Consider the following 22,889-nt stretch of genomic DNA (forward strand, 5'->3'; position numbering starts at 1 on the left):
TTCCATTTCAATCAGTACTTATCATTACTGATTTAAATAATAATGCAATCCTTTGGCTGCTGTTGGCACTCACTTAACAGTTACTGCTCGTAGCCTGCGTCAGTCTCCCACTCAGATTAGGTAATGCTAATGTCACACTAGGGAAAACACTGGAGGCAAAAGTATTGAAACCATGTGCAATGAACTACACACTTTTTGTTTTTATTAATATAGAGTGATTGATATAGTGCAGTAATATAATATAGTGCAGTTAATTTCAACCTTACAGTCTTTTGATTGTTTTCTCTTACATCTGAATTCCAGAATAATGTACTTTAAAAACATGGGCAGTATTAGCATTTAAAGAGTGAGTTTATACGGTGATATTGTGTCATTTTAACGCAAAAGCAGCAATTTAAAAAATAAATCTTTCCGTGGTGACTTATTTAATAGTTATTTAATAGATAGCTTTGCAACCTTTTAGCATTTTAGTATTGTTTTGAGATTTAATTCAGCAAATGCTCTCATCCACTGTGCTGGGCATAAACTCGTGGAGAGGTGGAAGTGCTCTGGTCTGGTCTCATAAAAGAAGTCCATATTTGCTAAACTCCATCTTTTCTTGTAAAACCAAACGGCCCTTTTTGAAAACACTTTTGATAACATATACATTTTCTCTTTCAGTCTGGTTTACTGAGCTCTGGCACTACTATGTGAACAGTCACAAGGAGAAAAATTAGCCATTTTCAAGCATGGAAAGAAACTTGAGCAAACTTTACATTCTAATGTGTCAGAGGTGTTTTAAATGCTATTTGTCAGTTTTACATGAGAAGAGAGTAATGACTAACTGGTTGAGTTGACAAATATATGGGACTTTAAACCATGGTGCAGTAAAAGAAATACGCTGTCTAACCAAAAATAGTTTTAAATCAGTTTTCTTTTTATCACATGAAATAAATGATCATGCATGGGCTTCCTAATAACTGATAAGCGTGTCTTCCTTAACTGAATGGCAACTGAAACATCTGAGACAGCAGGGTTTTTACCTGGGGAAGTTCAGAGAGGAAGCAAAGTGATTTTAGGGCATCAGTATAGCTCGCTGGGCTGAGTGTGCAACCCATGTGCAGAAGGGCCACTGTTGAGTTTCTGTTTCCTGCGTGTCATTCCTGCTACTCTCTCTGCCATCCATGCTGTCCTGTTGAAGAAATGAAGGCTAAAATAAATAGACATTTTTGTTTGTCAAATAGCCATAAATGACAGGAAAAATGTTTGTTTTAATCTGTATATCTTTACCACAATCTAAACCATATCCAGTGGACGGAAATGCAAAACTCTTGATCCAGGTATCTTCTGGATACTTGAGAAGCCCCAAAAATGTGTTCTTTGACCCCAAAGGCTAAACCATCAGAGTAGCTGATGGGTTCACAGACTTTTTTACTATTAACATGTTTTAGTCATGGGTTCATCTGGCCCCTGTGCGAGGTGAGTATATTTATAAGAACTGTAGGAGTCCAGCTGTATATGTAGTCAAAAGCCTCAGCTGTTCACATAGAACTGTCCTCTACACACTCACTTTATGTATCTAGACAGAAAAATCCATCCCCATCATCTTTCATGCACTAACATCAAGATCTATCGTAAGGCTGTGGAGTATTCTGTTTAATTGAAATGTGAGATGACTTTCTCATGGCAGGTTAAGTCATAATTCTCAACTAATACCTTTTTTATTAGTTACACACAAGAAAAGACACACACTCTCAACCTCTCAATCACTTTAATTCTCCATATGTCACGGGTGGGAACATTGTTGCATTGAAGTAAAAGATTAGCACTTTTAAATTAAATGCCTCTCCACCTCATATGAGTGTGTCTGTGTGTTTTCTCCCCTGTCGTCTTTTTAGTTGTGTAAAGTTAAGCCAGATTGTTTCTCCATAGTTACAGGTTCTATGGTAACAGTGTGTTTATCCAGTGTTTTTAACATGAAGCTCATGGGAAGTCAGCTCGGATGCTAACAGTCAGCCCCCAGGACACACTCACAAACACATACACCTGTTCTACTTTACTGGGAGCTTTTAAGTTAAATGTCAGCAAAGTTTTTACTGCCAAGCAGAATGTGTTGGAAGAATAACCCAAACCAAGTATTGCATCTGCCTCCTTTCTATAGGTTGGTAATTTGTTATTATACATATATAGTAGCCTTATGACCACACGGCTTCAAGGTGATGTCATGTGAAATGGTTTTCTCGTAAACTCAATATGTTGTATTAGTTGTAAGCAGATAAACCAAAAAGTGACACCTCGTGGAGTGTTCTCTTGTATGCCAAATTCAACATCTTGGTATAAAGTAATCAGGCTCTTGCCAAAAGGCTCATTTTTTTATACTGTTACAATGGATGCTCATATTTAAGATGGCTGAAGTTTCAAATAATAAGGTCAATGGTGTATACTGTACCACAGCTTTAAATAAACCCTATTAACAGAAGTTCAGCTGTCAAAAGCAGGTAAATCATCATATTGTTATTTTTGACCGCTCGGGGCCACCATACAGGTCCTAACCACCAGTTGCACAAATTTTCTGTTTATGAGCGTCAGCCAATCAAAAGGAAACTTGCATAAAGACAGGAAAAGGAGCTATAATACTTGTTTCAGACAGATGATGAACTGAATAGGTGTACCCAGGCTCATAGATGAACATTTTGAATAATGAATTTTGCAAACCTGACAGGTAAATGCTGGCAAACAGAAATATTTTTCAATTTAATGAGTTTACTTCAGGCCACAGTGTGGGATGGTTATAGGGAACATGGTGTGGGTTTTATTCTCCCAAGCTTCTTAGATTTGTTTTCTTTTTTCTTTTTAAATGTGTCACTGAGCACTCTGCTACACAGAATTAATACAGGATTCTTTGAGCGGTTTGAGTGCATAAATTGAGTAGAAAAGTGCAATTTACCATTTCCCACTAGTTCTATTTTGAAGCCTCTTTTTAAATGAACAATGAGAGAGCCTCGACATTAATTTCTGTGGTCACCTTGACATAAAAACTGCATGTAGAGAAACGACAACAACAAAAAACAGATTTGAAATTCATGCTGTTTCTCACCCAGAATAAAAGGTTTAAAAAGTTTTTTTTTTCCTCACAAATATCCAGTGTTGGTACAGTTCTTTTTTTTTTTTCTGCTCAACCATTATAAACACAGACTTCTAAGTAAAGAAAGTCTTAAACAAATAATTTAAGAACAATAACTAATAAAGGAACACAACAGCAGAAGCTATAGTAAACTTGTAATCGCCGCATACGTCAACGCAGTAATAGGATGGCTAATATCTTCCAGATTCAGTGTGAAATAACCCTTTTCTTAGGTGTTCTCACTTAGATTTCCAGTTAAGGCTTATTGAACGCTACACCTTGATTTTATTATGTCCGGGTGATATTTTAAGAGGATCATCCTAAAATACGACACTGTCAGAAGTTCGAGGTTTTCTTTGGTGGCAGGATGTTTACAACGGCCAACTTTGAACCTCTCTCTCTCTCTCAGTCTATCTTTTCTGCCTTCACTTTGAACTAGATAGTAAACACAAAAAGGACAAAGCCATTTTCTAAAAGTGCTGAAAAACATTTTTGTTGCATAGCAACAGGTTGAAGGATGATGAAATGCTCCTTGTATGCTTTTAGCTCCTTGTGTTACTCAAGCCATCTACAGAAACACTTGGAGAAAAACCTCATGTCTGATTATCGTGTCAGGTTCAGACACCTCCAGAAAGTGTGAGAGGGTGGGTTTGGATACTAGCATGCCTCAGTAGAGAAAACATATTTGAAAGACACATGCCGTTATTGAATTGGTAAACCATGCAAGCTTATGTTTTAATTTATTATTTTTTCAATTTTTTGTTCACTTGTAGGCTGAAGAATCAAGCTATGAACAAGTTTATCTAAGTCAATATTAGAGTTATTCTTCTGTCCGCCTGATGAGATCTTATTCTGTTCTGTTCTCTCCCATTTTGTGTAACCTACATGACTTTAAAGTTTCTAGTTTCTAGCTGATAATTTTCAGCACAGTCCAAAGGTTTCATATTTACACGGGTTTGTATAAATTTTACCAAGTGAAATGTACATTTATCATGAAGTGAGTAGATGTACTTAAGTAGTTTTTCTGTGGTTTAAAGTTCACGCCCCAACACCACAAACAGAGAATTTCAAAACGGATCAGTTTGGAACCTAAAATATTGATTCACAGGAAGTACCAGATGCCTGCACCCACTCATGATGCCACTGGCGTCATGAGTGGGTGCAACTAGACCCACGAAAACAAACAAAAAAATGGAGAAGACGTGTGATGCCAGGTCTTATGTAGAAACTCAACTCTTGCTGTCAAATTGGATATCCTATGAATTCTAGCAGAAGCTCTAAAGGCTATACTCAAAATAGACTTTCCTGTACCGATAACTTGGTGTTGCTTTAAACATGTGGCTTGCTTCTAAGGATGGGAATCAGAATTAATGATACAATACAACCACAGCATATTATGTAAAATAACAATGGTATGACGATTAAGAAATATTCGGTATATTGTATTGTCGATAATTGTGTGTTTGAAGCAGAAAAATCTGTTCAGATATATTGTTGGGTCCAGCATAGTATTAGAACATTTCCTAAGATCAATCAAAAAAGGATTCACAATACAGAAATGTCAACTATAAAACAGTAGATACATCCAACTTATAAAAATGTACTCATTCATTATACACACTCCTTTACAATGAATGAGTACAACATGGAATGGAGGCGATCAGCTTTACTGACACCCAGACTACTTTCATAGCAGTCTTCAGCTTGTTTTGGGGTCTGGAATTTTCATCTTTTTCTTGTCCACATCCCACAGATTCTCTATGGGGGCTCAGTTCAGGCAATTTGGCCAGCCTAGTACATGGTGAGCAAACCATTTGGTAGTTGTCTTGGAACACCCTGCTTTAAAATGAAATAAGCATCTTTACAAACCCTGATGCCTGACCTGCTGCTAAACACCTGTGTGGACTTTGGAGCAGAATTATCGCAGACTGATGAAACTTCACATTTGATTCTGTGCTTCTCCACTCTTTTTTAATTTTAGGACCTTGATTTCCAAATGAAGTGAGTTTGGGAGTGTCTTTATATTAATGCAACAGTTGTACCCCTTTCCTGAAAGTGTGTGTGTGGGGGGGGGGGGGTATTAACATCTTCATGGGGACCAAAAATTGGTAGTTTACTATACTTGTGGGGACAAACAGCCCTCATGGGGACCACGACTTTGAAGGCATTTTTGAGACTCAAAATGTGGTTTTAGTGTCAGGGTTACAATTAGGTTATGGTTAGGTTTAGGGTAAGGGTCAGGCATTCATTTTTGATGGTTAGGGTTAGGGTAAGCGGCTAGGGAAAGCATTATGTTAATGAGATGTCCCCACAAGGATATAAATACACACGTGTGTGTGTGTGTGTGTGGTGGCTCTTGATGCGCTGACACAGCTTTCAGTCGGCTCCTTGTGAAGCTCTGGCAAGTTCTTGAATCAACTTATAATCTACTCCTCTCAAGGCTGCAGTCATCAGCTTTTTCCTTCCTGTCCTTTCCTTCCATTCATTTCAACAGGTTTTGTGGTGTTTGAACATGACTATTGTGCAGATAAAGCCCTTAAGACTCTTTCTTGGTTCCAAATAAACCCCAAATGAAACTTTGTCAGAATGAGCCATACAATTAAAGGTTTCAGATGGCAAAACCCAAACCATAGAATTCCCTTAAAGGTGAGAGGAAACTGCAGTCAGGTGATACCTTATCTATTCATGTGACCTTTTGCACATGCTCATCATCATTTGATCCAAAAAGTATTGATTATAGCAGCTTTGCATACTTCTATTTGTATGTAAATATCAGAAGTTATTATGCAGGAGGGGGAAAAAATGAGGTCCATGCAGAGTTTCCATTCTGCATTAGTGTTACAACTCCTGTTGAATGTATTCCTTACCACAAATCTCTTCCCTGTTTATGTATGTGGCCTCAGATAACTTTGTGAGGATGAATCCATGTAGTTGCCAACAGCGTCCCTCTGTTCAGGAAAAATCCCCAACTGGCTGTCTGCTTTTGTTGCTCCTTTCGCCTCACAAGCAGAGCAGGGCTAAATGGAGTTTTGTGGTGTGGAAGTGTATCTCATGGCCAGGCTTACTTACTTATTTATTTATTTATTTTTTATAATAAGCCTGTTAGCAATGGATGTTGTCACACACGACTGTCGGGGCTTAGCAGGAGGAAATATTAGAGTTTTGTTGATTCGGCTAGTGGCTTTTGGAGCAAGTTGATTGGAATTTTCTTTTTTCCTTTTTTGTGTGTAGTTCATAAAAGTTCTGCCATCTTTTGCGCCAACAGTAAATACTCTGTACTCTATTGTATATGCAGTGACAAGAGCAGTAATACTGTACAATCTAGGTAAACTATAATTCTTCCCATTTTACCACCTCGTGCATTTTTACCAACTCTCCATGATACATTCACCGCTCCTTTAAGTATTCTCTCTGCTTGCCTCTGACACTCTTGCTCTGCTGTTTTTCTTTGTCCATCTGTCTTGGTTTGTTTCAGATCCTTCTGTTACACTTAGATGTCTTTCTCTTCTTCTTTCACACTTTCAGCTTTTGCATTTTAGCAGTTCAGCTTATGCTTTTTTGCGGAACCACTTAAAATAAGTCTGTATGTAAAATAAGCATAAATTCTGAAACCCAGCAGCAGTGAACATGTGTGTGTGTGCCAGGGTTTTCGTCTTATTTGTCGAGATTTGCTCCATTTAAAGTCCGGTTTCTGTATTTGATTTCAATTTCTAGACAGATGAATTTGTGAAAAACCTTTTTCATTATTTCTTAGTATATATAATTGGGAAATAAACTACAAAAATGTCATCATTTATCATACAGTTACCATTAGACACCAAAGTCCCTAATGATATAATTTAGAATCGCTTTTTTGTCTGTTACATGTAGACACAACATTGGTTTATTTCTTAAGTGCCTTAAAACGTTAGATCTCTTTTTATGCTTGAATGATTCATAGATCAGTGTTAAGTGGCTTAACAAAAAACCGACTCTTCTGAAAATGGTCAGGTCCAAGGACTGAACTGACACTGAGTGAAGAAGTAGTCAATCTCCAAACTAAAACTTTGAAAAACTTTCAGAAAGGCTGAAGAACCATCATTCGAGACTACTTAAAAATGTATTTAAAAAAAAAAGTCTAATTCCTTTGAAGCAGTGTATAAAGAAATGAGCGGTAACTAAAGATTTGTGCATAGTACAAGACATCAGATTGACATTTACATCTCTGACAAGGTTATATCATTAATAAACAACAGAATTGCCATAGTTGATGAATGGGTGACGATTGAGCACTGAATTGGTGAAACTTGAGCGTGGTTGCAGCATTTTCTTTTCATTTTTATAGCGGGAAAGTCCTGTATAGCTTCTACCCCCAACAGGCAGCTTCATGGTCAATTGGACCTCTGTTTTGTGTCTTTTATTTGAGCAAAAAGGCTCCAGTTCCCCACAGGAAAAAGGTTATTGGTTTTTCAAAGACTGTGTTAAATGATAGTCCTGAATAGCTGATGCTGTTTGAGCCTCAGCGCAGCGTTTACAAAGGTCAGTCATTTCAACAGCTCTGCTTCAATAACAGGCACAGGATGTCCTATTGGTTACACAGACAGCCTCGTAACAGAAAGGCTGGTTGTTTCCATAACACTGTAAAAACTACTGTTGGTGGAAAAAACATTTGATAAGTGACAAAACTGAATATGAATGTTGTGATCACAGACATATATCCATTAATATGTATACTCCTATATGAAACAGTAATATATAAATATTTTTTAATGTTTGTCATCATATGATACGACCAACATAGTAAATGAAGTTTCACAGGAAGCCTGAATTAATAAATGCAGATTTTATTTGATAGGAGGCTGAAAGAAAGATCTTTGTCTCTCTATTAAAGTGACCTTCACAGGATATGATTTTAATTCTAAACACTAAGATTTTATAAATTCATAGTTGGGGATCTTGATCAAATAGCAGCATTTGTGACTGTAAGGACATGAAGGGTACTATCCATCGTTGTTATCTAGTTAGCTGCTATCATTACTAACAAACTACATAATTCGAAGTGTAAATCTATTGCCAAAAGGTGCCAGCAACAGCAATATTAAAGTATAATGCTATAGCATAAGTCTGTTTAGACACTAAATCATTACCAGATGTTGTGTTGTGTGCTAGGGTTGTAAATTTGTGGTGTCATCATACCATTGATACTGCAAGATGACATTTTATTTAATCGTGTATCAATCTATACCATGTTATTGTGGATGGTATGATATTTTACTGTCCTGGTATCAAAAGTGTTAACCCTCTGAGGTCCAAGCCATCATAAATGGTAAGTGTAACATTAACCTTATGCTAACTGCATATTCTTGAGAAAAGTAAAAAGTACACCTTTCTTTTTCCCTTGTGTTTCAGTTACACGATTATTTTCTTTATTCCAGGTTTGTCAAGACTTGAGATAATAATATAATAATGAACAGAAATTATGTAATCTGATTACCTAGACCACAGGTGTTGAACTCTAGGCATCGAGGGCCGCTGTCCTGCTTGTTTTCCAACTAACCTGGCCTTGTAGCTTCTTATTGGCAAAGCATACCTGGTCCAGGTAATCAGCAGCAGGTAGGGCAGGGATATCTTAAAAACAAGCAGGATACTGGCCCTGGAGGACTGGAGTTTGACACCCCTGACCTTGACGTTAGAAGAAGGGTTGGGGTCATCACTGATGATGGACCTCATAGGATAAATCCACCACAAAAACACTGACATGAAGAATTTGACACAGTTTTAACTTACACGGATAACAAATTAGAAGAAGGAAACAGACATTAGTTAAGATGAAGACAACAGACTTTTTATAGGCAGCCTACTTTAATCACTGTGGCAAAGAAGGACAACTACAACATTTGTGTGTGTGTGTGTTGTAAGCTCAGCTGTTTTTAAAATTAAACCAAAGCCATTTAGAAGTGCTTTTTGTGTTCTTAATTACATAACTGGAATACAGCATATGGTGAAAATACGAGTGTGCCTTAATACTATTCACCAACACTGGAGCCTTAAATCTGAAACTGCCCTAAATCCCTACAAACAATCAATGCACAGCAGAACTTGGGGTTTATTATATTCAGTCACTAAATGTGTAGGTTTGAACACTCCTGTCAGATCATTTAATCCATGGGTCTAATCGCCTTTTTGTTTTGTGTTTTCTTGTTGTTTTTTTCTCAGGAACTCTGGAGAAGTTCCTGAGAGGATTACCAGTCACACATCTAATTTGCTTTTCTTATGTATTACTCTAATTAACCAATGAAATGCAAGCTCTTATAGTAAAGAGCTATGGATGATGTTTACAGTTGGAAGTATTGTGCTTGGCATCTGTCACAACACTCTTTTTATTATGTATTAACCAGCCTATTTTTATTGATTAAATCTGTACATTTTGGTGGCAAAATTAATGGAACTGTAAAAAACACAAATTCTCAAAGCAAACATTTAATTTAGTGTAGACCAATAACAGATGGATGGTGTATTTTAAGATGTTTTGTCTGTTTTGACCCTTTAAAATGCATGTATTGAATTTTGATTTTAAGTCCATTCAAAGAGCAGCATGTTGAGAAATGATAAAACACAAAAAAGCAAATTATAAAACATGTCAAATTGAAGTAAAGTGGATCTGAGCTGGTAACACTGAAACCTTTTTTATGCATTTCATGCTGGCTTAAAGACCAGAAGAACTAAGGTTAGATGTGTTGCGATCAGATTTGTTTTGACTCCCTGTTGTCAAGCTCACAATATACATATCCATGCTCCACAAGGTAAGAATACTCTTTAAAACGATTTTATACAATTACGCTGGAAAGCCAGAGGATATGCTTTGGCTGAATAATTCACTTTTCCACCCTAGTGAGATCAAAATTCCAGTCCAAGCAAGCACAGTAGGTTGAAAACCCCCACTGTTCATTGCTGTCCAGAAATCTTCTTCCTCTCCCATTTCAACACTGAGCAGAGGAACCATGATAGAGACCTGCTGGAGTCCTCTGGGCGGGTGACTCATTTCTAGTCAAAGTGATGAAAAATTTATCTTGCCAGGTTCTGCTTATCTTGAGCTCCCTGCAAAGCCTCATTACATCTTTTGGAAAAACTCTACTTTGATTTTTGTTTTCAGTTCAGAAGATACTGACGGAGCTTCAACTGCTGGCATTTACTTTTTTTTTTAAATAGCATTCATTACTGTAACACATTTTTGTAGGGTAAGCAGTTCAAAATCCATGAACAATTCGTTTAAATTGCTGAAGCCACAGTTTATATGACAAGGAGGTTAGTGGGGTTAAAGGCCAAAGAATCCTGGCTAATATATGTATGTGTTTAATAGATGACAAGTACCAGCAGGAGGGTTGAGAGGAGAGGGAGCGTGAGTTGAAACTAGAATTAAGTGAGGTTTTCGTTCACATAGGATTAGATGCCTCTCACTGCCGAAGATGGATTCAGTCCAGCACTCTCTCCCTGTTGCTTTTCTTTCACCTCTTATTTCTCTCCTTTGTGATCCTGCAGTCTTTGATCTTTCTCCTTCCTTTGTGTTCTATTCCTCTAGTCTGCAGACATTCTTTTACTCCTTATGGTTGAAAATCGCTCCCATTTTCATTCATCAATTCATTTATTGGCAATAGTAATAACAGAATCTGCTTTTCATTCATTCATTTTGCTCGTCACACTCATACACCAATCAACCACAACATCTTTCTAATCTTGTGGAGGTCTCCCTCAAGCTTCCTAAACAGCTCTGACCCAAAGGGGTAAAAACACTGGAGCTTAAAGTGTGTCCTGTGATGTCAGGCACTTGGATTTATACAGCACGTTCTTGGAGTCTTGTGAGTAGCGGGGTGGGACTTGAGCATGTGAATGTCAGATTGGAAAGGATTTTAAAGCTTTTGTTGTGTTTCTTGGCCAAATCCTGAGCATTTCCTTTGGGGAGTAGGGATTTGTTTAGAACAATGTTTAGGTGGATGGTGCATGTCAAAAGATCCACCTGAATGCCCGGACCTATCAGAATATTGCATTGTAATGAGATGATCAGTATTATTCATTGGATTTGTCAGTATTCAGTGTTAAAGATAATCATTGTACACTAAACAGCTGGGATGATTATTTGAAATCTGCTCTACAGTTGCAGAAAACATTTTCCTGATTTTATAGTTTCAATAGTTATATATTTATTTGTCAAATGCAGCGTGATGATAATTTTGTGAACTATATTCTAATTTTTTTGTCGCTTTTTAATAGGAAACTAAAACATTTATGGATGTAGTAGCAGTCCTAATTTAATCAGAAGAACGTCTCCAGCTATTAAGTTGAATAACTGTTTAACTGTTTACAAATTCTGAGATATAAAATGTAAGTCAAAATTAAATATTGCTATTATAATTTGCCCTTTTTTTCCTTAATTTCAACTTTTTGACTGAAGTCAACAAAAGTGAAGTTTCGCTTCTTGTGCTGTTACACGTTAGCATACTGTACAGGCCTCACAAAACTTGTTTTGGAGATATTTTATTACCTGAAATGATAACATCACAGGTTTCATCCTCTCTGAATAAAAGGGAACACACCTTATAAAAAGGTCAGTAGCTTCTTTCAAATGTGCATAAGCACAAGGAAAGATAATAGCTGGGCTTGACTCACTGTACTTGTTTTCCTCCAGAAGGCTGGATTATTTTACACCTCGGCTCAAAATGCACAATAGTGACTGGCAGGAGTGTAGGAACTACCCTGAAAGCTGGAAACACTGACACGATCGACCTGTAATAGAGAATTATGTTTCCCAAATGTGGTGGAAAAAAATTCAGACAAAGTATATCACAAAGCTCAGCTTTTCAATTACAGTAGTTACAGTAATTGCTGCTGCAAGGCATCAAATACAAAAGCCAGCAGACGCCTGTAGGTATACCAGACAGATGAATGTGAAAAAAGAAGCCCATGGAAGCCTCTTAGTCAAATTCATGTTCATCATAATTAACTGTAAATTGAACAATTGGACATAACCTGTTTCTGAACAGCCATAATATATGGTTTAAAGATTATTATAAAGCAACTTCCCATTAATACCAATCTGGCTGTGAACAAGACGCAAGCATACGATGTCTAACAATCTGTTGTTAGAATGAAAAGTAATTCTTCTCAACAATTCCATAAGATATTTTTTGTATTCACTGCATTGCAGAAGAAAACTCAAGCTGTGGCTTTGACATCATTATTTTTGGAAACCCTTTGCCTCCAAGAAGCCTTGCTGTCTCTGTCATCATTGCATGATGAGTCACAGCCAGCTCCAGGTGTAGATAAAAAAGATAACACCAAGATGCTCTGTTTGACAGGAGATATAATTGTTTAGGATGTACCCATGAAATTCCTTTTCTAACATTGAATACAACTGTACTGTATTTAATTGGCTTCATCCATAGTGGAAAGGGTCCACTTGAGGACAGTTTTATCTCTTGGTAAGGTCACTACAGGTCTACCATTGTTTAACTTTTACCACTTTAAGTTTCTTAAGAACAAAACAAAAAGACATGAATCTTTAGATACGTGTCACAAAGCTGCTATTCTTCAGTGGACAGCAAAGACAAATCTTGCGTGGAAAGGGCCTGGAGCCAAAATGCAAAGCAAATTGTTTTGTTTTCCCCCTGCATATTCTTTTTACTACTCTTACTCTTCCTAAAGGTGTGCAATGTTACTGATTATTCAACATTTACACAGTGAGCTATGTGCTCTGTCTACCTTGAAACTACTGCTGATGCATCACTGTTGCTGGGAAAACACCTAATTATCTTAGCTACTCAGCTGTATCAGGAAATACCCCATCTCCATTCTTGTAACAAACGGTGCCTTTTCATTTCCTTTCCTGGCTACTTTTGGAAGATAACAAATATCCTTCCTCAGAGTTTTAAGAATCTGTAGGTGGACAACATTTTCTTTTCTAAATCTCTTTAAAGATTTCATATTTAAATTCTGTCTGACTGTAAGTTATAGGCTCTACTAAATGCCTAGCAGAACAGTTACCAATTAAATGAACAGTACCATACATACAGACAGAAACACAAATGTCTACATACTTACACTGCTATCACAACTTTAAAGAAGTATAACAGAGCAAAGTGAGGTCAGAAATTCTGGTCCTGAATGTATTTCCATATGTGAAAGTCATGTTTGAGATTATTAGTTGTATCTGTTATAAATTTGCACATTTCTTGTTACAATCTCTGTTTTTATTAGTTGAAGTGTAAAAAATAAATAAATTTTACGTTTTATGTATATATGTATACAAAATACACACGATACCAAGTAATCACGTAGTTATGAAAACTAACCAAAATCTAAATGGCTCATATTGCTCTATATACATATGGATGGCTTTAATTAAGGCTTTTAAAATGTTACCAAAAGTCATCAGAATTACACTGTAAATAAAAGAGGTAGATTAAACGAAAGGTTCGGCAAGTTTTTCATGGGTCTACATACTCACAGATATAGTTCCCGTATAAATGTGGCACTATTTATAAGGAAATAAGATAAGATTTCTTGCCAAGAAGCATTTCTTTTCATAGAACTATAGTTATGTAGGTTCTGCAATGGTTTGATGACAAATGTGGGAAAGTGGGAAAAGAAAACAATCATCCAAAAAGATCATTTCACAAATATTTTTTTAGTACAGAGATATTTTGTTACTCAGATTATTTGGGGAAAGGTAAAAGGAAAAACTCTGCTTTTGAAGTTGAAAATGAGTCCATTTCAGTTAACTTTATTTATTTATATATATATATATATATATATATATATATATATATATATATATATATATATATATATATATATATATATTCTTGTATAGCGTGACTGTTATTGCTATTTCCACTGCTGCATGTGCTAAAGCAATAACTAACATTAGTTCATTATTTAAAGACGCAGTAAAATAGAAAGTGAGCTGGGTGTTGCACACTCATATTTTTAGCTAAGAATTCATCGAGAGAAACATTTAATTTGATTGATTTTTGGTATCTAATTTAATATCAATAATGTGACATGTTGGTGGTTTTGCTGATTAACAAAATCGTGATACTGACATCCACCAGGTAGAGTATTTTAAGTAATCAGGATACAAATAGCTACAACAGAGTCCAAACATATAGACAGACTACAACTAAATAAAATACAAGTTCCTCACACTGTCAGCACAAGAGTTGGGGATGAGGAGGCTGCAGTGTCACAGTGTGGCTCTGGATGTCAAAAATGTCAACTTCCTTCTTCAGCCTGGCATAAATTATTTCTCAAAATGTGCAGAGTCTACAGTTTACTCCAGTTCCTACCTAAGTAAAGTGTCAATACTAAGACTGTTATAAACAAACTGTCAATCAATATGCTGAACAGTAATATTGAGCATGAACTATAAAGATGTTTGTGTACCACTCTAAAAAAATCCCAATTAAGACTAGTATAGAGTATGGAACACTTTTTGTATTTATTTGGGACTAATTTGGGACATGTAATGTTTTTGTGTTGTATCCTGTAGTAATATCAAATGTCTAAATTGTAACAGAGGCAGATGTGTTTAAAAACGTTGCCACGGATGCTAGAAATTCATACAATTTAATGAGAGTGCGATATAATCTGCTGGATAAAAGAATCCTCCATGCATGTCATTTTTTATTACAGGAAAACACCAAAGTTCTCTTCATGTGTTTGTTTTCTTTATGCCGCTGCAGATCTTATTGTCAAACTGGCAAAGGACAAGTTTGGAGCCATTCAGACGGAATATCAAAAGGTAACTGAGTGTGTGCTTGTTTGTGTGGTGAAATGATTGCTTTTCTGTGCCTTTCATCCTCCTTGCTGCATGTTTTTACTGATTGGAAACAGCAACTCATGAAATACATTACATTAGAAATGTAGAAACGCAGTAGTCTGTGACTTCTCTAAAACAAGGTGTCAATAGCTTTCATTAGCCAAGGCAATGCCATCTTTTTACCGGCATTCCAGGGGAAAAAAATGGTTATTGCTTCTGGCACAACCTATAAATTTAGAGAGATAAATCATTTGAGCTCATTGGAGCAAACAGGTTTGACAACCAAAGGCTTTTTTAGGCCTGAGAGCTAAATAAAGAGTGCAATTTGCAGTCTTATTTATGTGCTATGTATGGAAATGCATGACTTTAATTTCTCTTTTTGTTGTTCTCTTTCATCACATGTGTTCACTTTGTGGCTTTGCTCTTTTTTTTTGATGCTGCATTGCCTTTGTCTTCTGCATGCCCTCTTCATCTGATCTGGCCTCCTTCAGCCAGAGAACATAGTGCTGACCCTTCAGGTAAAGTCTGCACACTGGACTTAAAGTCTAACCGATCCCCCCCTTCCCATAATTCTCCACTATGAAAGTCATCAAGGCTGCACAATCATAGCTGAGATATTAATCTTGTATATTTTGTCTATTTTGTCATATTGATAATTGGAATATACAGGATTAGTTTTGCAGCCTTGTAACTTTCTCTCAGCCATCCCATCAACCTCACAGCCACCTTGGAACCTTCCCTTTAGCTTGACCTAAACCGTAGCCCCTCTTTCTTTTTGAAGCACATCCTCGTGCAGAGTTTTGTTTTTTCACTTTTATGGAAGTGACAGAGATGACTGGATAGAGAAACATAGAAAAAATGTTTTATACCACTAAGTGTCAGAGAATTCTACTTTGAATTTCATCTAGTTTGAACTTCGTGTTACAGGGGTTATGGTAAAATATTGCCTATAGTTCTCCACTGGCTCCTGAGGACCTACTGTGAGGCTAATATGTAGCACAAAACGGGACACTTACTGCCATATCAATCCAAGCATCGTCACTCAAATTTGACTTTTTTGAACTGCAAAGTAGTCTCCTCCTTTAGTTTTTATTATTATAATGATTAACAAGGATATTATACTTATGTTCATTATATCAGTGCATAAACAGTGTTCAGTGCTCATGGTGAATATCTCTGTATTCACTAGTCAGCATCTCAGCTGTATTTACTTTGACATCCACTTAAAAACACAGCATGTAAAAGCCACATGTAACACAACAGATACATTATGTTTGGGATCCTGATGGTGGCAGAACTCTGGACCTGGACTTGTAGTATGCATTAAGTGCAGCATTTTCCCTGGTTTAAAAATCTTTTCTATATCAGCATAAACAGGCCGGACTACCTCACAGGTCAACAAACTGTCACGGTCCGCTGTGACAGACCGTGTGGAGAGTGCGTGGAGGACTCAGGTGCAGACACGAGTGACATGGGAGTAAACTTTAAACAAAAGCGAGCCTTTTATTGTGGCTGGTAACGCAAGAGAAACAAACAAGAATAAGGGCAGCTCAAAAGCAATAACTAAACAGAAACCTAAACTGGGAATGAACTAAGGTAAGGCTATGAATACAACAGACCGGGCATGGAAACATGGAGGGTGGGAACACAGACGACGCGACACAGACTGTATGAAACACAGAGACTAAATACACATGAGGGATGATCAGGGGAAGTGGATGCACACGGGGAACGCAGGTGACACTGATAATCATAACAAGACACGGCAGGAGTGAACGTAACACTGATGGGAGATGGGCAAAGTAAAACAGGAAGTACACAGAGGTTCAAACAGGAGGAGAGAGAGCACGGGGAGAACGCAGACATAACGGGCTGGGGAAAACATAGAATAAAACACAAAGAGAGACGAGGGCTCATAAATACACAGAGGGGCACACAGGGGGTAAGAGTCACGAAGGGAAAACACATAAGGAACAACGTAACAGATCAACCCAGGAAGCATGGCCTAAATAAAGAACAAAATACAAAAATACATGAAAACTAAGAATACTGGGCCCACATGGCCCAGGACCATGACACAAACTGTAACAGTGATTTTTACTGTGATTCTACAGCAGAGCTTTTAAATGGTTTGAATTTGTGCTTGTAGCCTGCCTGTAAAAGGCAGTGATTTCAAACTTTTATTGGAAGAGCAAAGCAGAATAGACTCTGTCCCAGCATGATATTATCCAGTGTCATGCCTGCTACCTTGAACATTTTGTAAAATAAATTCTTCCTCATATTGGGGAAATTGCTTATCACATCAGGCCCAATGCATTGCAGTTTTTGTTTTGTTTTTTAATATTTATTTTTTTAAGAACAGCCTTTCATAGCCCTCATAGACAAATGCAAAGCAAATCAATCATCAGGCTTTAAAAGACTATTTAATGCAAAATCACAGCTGGCAGTGTGTACGGTAGTCTTAGTTTTAACCAAAGTTTGCTTACGGTGGATTTAAATTGTCCAACCGTGTGTTTGAGAGTGTGTGTATTTACATGTTTTCCTGCAAGTATATGATGTTAAAGAGTACTTATACATAAATGTATGTTCATGACTTTATAGGGTATTTTCTGTGTTAGTGGGTGCTATACACCTACTTAAAAATCAGTTTGACAAAATTCTTCAAATCGTACACTTTTACCTCTTCATTCAACCGTGCTACAGTTATTCATTTTATCTCAGTTCCCCTGTATTAAACAAAGCTTTCTTAAAATAGGCTGCTCTTCTTAAACTTTGTGTTGATTTGAATAGGTGAGTGGGGCTTCATATGGCCTCACATGGCCTCATTGTTGCATGTGTGTTGTTGCTGCCTGTGTTTGAGTAATTTCTGTAACTGTGAGACATCTGCTGCTGCCTATCTTGGCCAGGTCTCCCTTGAAAAAGAGGTTTTTAATCTCAATGGGATCTTCCTGGTTAAATAAAGGTTAATAAATAAATAAATAAACATGGCCATTTTAGATCTATCCACTCTAATAGTAAACATACAGAATCCCAGAAAAACAGAGCAGAGAAGTAGGCTGAGCTCTTATTGGGCATTAAGTTAACTTTTAATGAATCAAGGGAAACGGCTTCTTGCTTGAGGATGCTTCAGCATGCCTCATGGCTGCTGCTGGCATTAAATCTGTTTCATGTTAAAGAAATTCACATCTTCACTCTTCAGACATGCTGCCAACCCATCATCCAGTTTGTTCTTATTGGAAGGTCACCTTCTTCTTTTGGGCACTTGCCAAGACAAAGCTATAGTCCCAAAATAGTAAGAGCTGGAGGCCCTTTAAGAGTGGCGGTGGGAAAAAAACGGCACATTTTTGACCTTTTTTTTTTTTTGCTGAAGATTCACCCAATAACAAGCAGAGCCCAGAAGGAGAATGACAATGCAAGCACTACAGTTTGCACAGTGTCCTCAACAACTGTGCTGACATTGGTGCCTTTAGATGATACACATACACATATGTGCACACACCCACGCAGACACACAGTCTTTCCTTTAGTTTTTGCCTCACAGCATTTTCAGAATCTCTGATTTCCCTTTTTCTCTTTGGACTCTGCAGTCTATATTTTTAAGGTCATAAAGAAAGCGATTAAGAGACTTTTTTGATGTCTTAGAAATTAATGTAGTCACACAGCTGGAGCCTTCACTCCTCCAAACATTAGCGACAGGACTGTGGGTTATTATCTTTACTCGAGTTTTCCATGTTTGCGTAAAGATTTAAAAATGAACCAGAAGACTGTTCCTCTCAGTCTTATTCAGAATCTATTTCTACCCTACCTTTTAGCCAAAAGCCAATGAAGGAGTCCCTGAAGGAGGCAGGTCACTGACTTGTGAGGGCGATTAAGATTAGTAAAAATCAGCTGGGAGAGTAGTTCCTCTATTCAAAGCAGTGATAGCAGTGCTGCTTTGATCCTTTCATAACGAGAAGCTATTGAACATCATTGTGACAAGTTACATATGGTGTGGGAATTACCAATCCCCTATTTAATTTTGACAATTTCCAGAGCCTATGCTGCGTGCAGTTTAGGTAGGGGCAGATTAAGTAGGAGCACTGTGGCACATGACAAGAAGAGCAAGTGAGAAGCTGCCGACAGCAGCATTTTAACTCTCAGTATATCAGAAAGAATTTGCTAAAGAAGCTTGTCATATTGAATATTGAAAGTTAAGGATTATTTAGGCTGTCATTGACAAATGATGTGCAGATTTCATAGGTGATGTTGAAAGGGTTCTAATTCCAGTAAATACAGTAATAGAAAGCATCGTCTCCAGGCTTGCCCTTGTGCTGTGGAGGTGCACATCTACAGCGAATGCAAAATCTCCTCCACTGTGTCACAACAGTGATCCTTTAACATGCATTTCATTTTAAAGTTGCAGGAACTGACTCGGGAAAATACTGAGTGGTGAAGGAGAATGTGCCTTCTCACAGTTTTGACAGTCTGACCCTAGGGGATGAATTCACCACATATAGACCCATAAATATATTAAAAATATATTTAAAAAATATCTGCATGCTCATGCTTGCACTCTTGATATGATGCTACTGATGAGAGTGCTTTGTTATGCTTGGAGGCCACAGGCTTTGCCACAGAGCTCAAGTTTGACCTCTGGGGTATAAAATTTGTGCACCTGCAAGGGGTCAGAGCAGGACTTCCTAGGAGCAATTCAAATGTAGCAGGAGCACCACAAACAGAGCAATGCAGAGACAAATTTAAACCAGGTCCGTTTTTTGTTTCTTTCAGGTGCAGAACTTAAAACTTCTTGTTGTGTTGTCTTATGCTAAGAAGTTAATGAAGTTGATATAAGATGAGTATTTCGGTCTAATAAAGATGGACACATTCGTTAGAATCTTCCTGAAGTTTGTAAGGTTGTTTTATGAAACTGAAGAAGTGACTTGGATGAGTGACGAATCGTTTCTCCCACTGAAAACGCTATGTCCAGATGAACAGATTAACCTTTTGGGATTTACTTACCTGACTGATTGAGTATGCATGCAAGTTTTAGCTAGGCGGAGGAAATGGTTACATTTTCTGATTACCGGCTACAAATTTTCACAGTAAAATTTCAGTTTCAGCCACCTAAGTTTAATTATTTTTGTTTATTTGTTTTAGAACTTCACCTCACCATTACTTACTAAAATCCTCTCCTGAATCCTGGAAGTTAGAAGAATCATCCACTGCCAACAAATGATTTCGCTTGCTTCATGGTTTGACTCCCTAAACTTAAATAAATTATAATGGTCTTAGGCATATACCTTATTTTCAATGAATGCAGAGCTCCACTGAAACAGGTATAATGATCTCACTCTGGGGCCTGATTTTTCTTGAAAGAAGAAAGATTAGGAAGTCGTTCCCTTTAGTATGTTAACTGCGTTGCAATCCATTCCTATTGAAGCAGGTTTTTCATCAGAAATGCTGTCTTTTTGCTTCGTTATAGTGGGAAGAACTGTACCACAGGCCTACTGTACAGGGGAAGCTCCTTTGAGTATTTTCCCATCATGCTTCATCTGTTACTATCCTGCCAGTGCATTTTGCTGTTGGGTTAAAATGTTTGCAAAAACAATGTCCAACAATTGCTTTCTGCAACAGTCTCAACACATTTTCCCCTTTCACTTTCAGTTTGCACTATCGTGTGCAGGGACAAAAACCTTCATCCTACTCATTTTTTGTTTTCGTTTTGGCATTTGTTTTGTGTAAAAATGCAGTCAGGAAGTTGAATTATTGAATTAGCTTGCTGTATTTAACAAAGAGAGGATTCTCCTGCAGTGAGTAGTGTTACGCAATGTCTTTGTTCATCTGCAAATCCTGTTTGGACAACTAGAGAGAACTCGCAGCGGTGGGATTCTACCAGATATTTTTAGATTTGTTCATCATTTTATCCTTGTATTCCTTGTGTGCATCCTTCCGTCTTTTTGTGTTTTCTGCTATTAATTTATCCCTTTCTCCTCATTTTCTCCCTCACTCCTAAACATTCACCCCCTCCTTCTTCTACCAAACCAATCCTCATCTCTTCATTTACTGACTCACCTCTCTTTGTTGTTATTATTCATAAATAATTTGTCCATCTTTCTGCATCTCATTTTCTTTTTCCCTTTCACTCCTCTCCCCCGACCCCAGGCCATCTACTATGAGATAGGCTTCCTAGTTTGTGCAGCAGTGGGCCTGCTCTTTACCATTCTGATGCCAATAGCCGGGCTCTTCTTCTGCATGTGCCGCTGCTGTGACAACTGTGGTGGTGAGATGCACCAACGCCAGAGGAAGAATGCAGACTGCCGGCGTGGCCTCCTGGGAACGCTGCTCTTCTCCACCTCACTGGTCATCACGTGAGTATGACACATGCAGAAATGACACACATAAGTGAAATATTCAGAAATCGGTTTGCAAGCAGACGTGCACATTCTGCATGCAGACATGCATGTATGCATACACTGGGGTTATAAACAAGATGCATGTCTGTCTCTTACGGCGATACTCTCATGCACATGTGTACACATGTTAGTAACACACACACACACACACACACACACACACACACACACACACACACACACACACACACACACACACAGTCATCAGTTTTCCTCCTCCCCCATGCTGTTTGCTATATATAGTTGAGTCCTACTGTAGATTGCATGTGGCAGCACCCTTCATTCTTTTATTCATTCAAAGCTCTGGTCACTATAACCTTCTGGGGATCCAGACTGAAAGCTTTCATTTACTCTTGTGGCAATGTCTCAGTGCACATCTAAAATACTACAAATCGAAGATAAAGCCGCAATATGCTTTGGAATTTGACCGCAATAATTCTGGTAAACACTTCTGACCTTTTGACAATACACACAATTTCACCTAGACCTGTACTCCTTGGTATTCATTGTAATGAATATAATACCGTTAAACTTTTTTCACATTACTGCACAGTCGTCATTGTTTGTCTTTTATATGCACATTTTAAGCAGTGGCTTTCTCGAATAGGACTGCGGTGAGTTTAAAAGCAGACTTAATTTTCAAGATTTCAGTTCAAAAAATATATTTTGTTTTCCTTTCCCCATTGTTCACTTGCTTTGACCAGATCATTTTAAAAAACAAAAACAAAAATCTGTGGGCCTTTTTGCCCACAGATTCTGCATATTCACACACAGAAACACATCTGTTTCTCTAAAGTCTGACTCTTTTTGCTGTGGTGTGATAGAAAAGTTTTATATAAGAAGTGTATAGAAAAGGTAGCTATGGGCTAAAGTCAAACTCTTGGTAAACATGAGTTAGTTTGCTGCTTTAAAAGTGTGCCAAGTTTGTCTTGATGCATTCTCAATTATCCAGGAGATGTGCCAAGTTTGATAATGTTAGATTGGATTTGTTAGCTCAGCTTTAACGAATGCAAGTGATAAAGCTTTAAGATGCTATATGAGTTCTTTCACTTTTTCGAAGTTTAAAGTGTTAGTTTTTCATTTGGAATGAGCTGTTCTCTTTAGCGGCACTTTCCCTTTTTTCCCCGTAACCAAACTGACCAATCGGCCTCAGATATACTGTCTAGCCGTTTCTTTGACAGTCTCATTAGCTTCAACTGCAACGTGACGTGCAAATCTCTGGAAATGGAACTGCACATTACTGCAATGCTGATCGCAACTGGGATTGTTCTGCTTGTTATGCCACATAAGCATGCATGTCAGTTTAAACACATGCTTTTACAAATAGATGATAGGATGTGAGTGTATCTGGCTGCTTTATCGTGCTAATACTAATCTGGCAGCCAGTAATCTGCCAGTGTAGCTATCTGCTGTTGTTTCCCAGGTTTTTTTTTTTGTGTGTTGTTACTTAAACCCGAAGTACATGCAGGACAGTAACCTCGTTGTAAGCTAGCATTTTCTATGTGTATTAAGAGCATAATTCTGACATGAAAATCGTGTTAGATAAAGTGGGACATTCAATTAAGTCTATAAGTATTCCAATATACAAAGTACCCTGTTT

At 37.5% G+C, this 22,889-nt stretch overlaps 1 protein-coding gene across 1 annotated transcript in view; it reads left to right on the forward strand.

The window, feature by feature from the left end:
* Positions 1 to 22,889, forward strand: part of prom1a (prominin 1a) — an 81,466-nt gene that overhangs the window by 18,356 nt on the left and 40,221 nt on the right. Inside the window, exons 2-4 of the mRNA XM_085366374.1 lie at positions 14,821 to 14,879; positions 15,389 to 15,415; positions 21,039 to 21,244. Of these exons, the coding sequence (XP_085222500.1) occupies positions 14,821 to 14,879; positions 15,389 to 15,415; positions 21,039 to 21,244 (292 nt within the window). The remainder of the gene's footprint in view (positions 1 to 14,820; positions 14,880 to 15,388; positions 15,416 to 21,038; positions 21,245 to 22,889) is intronic.

This window comes from Diplotaxodon limnothrissa, linkage group LG2 (assembly GCF_057381915.1).
Source record: "Diplotaxodon limnothrissa isolate DT_005_m linkage group LG2, D_limnothrissa_male_GT1.1, whole genome shotgun sequence".
Classification (NCBI taxonomy): Eukaryota; Metazoa; Chordata; class Actinopteri; order Cichliformes; family Cichlidae; genus Diplotaxodon; species Diplotaxodon limnothrissa.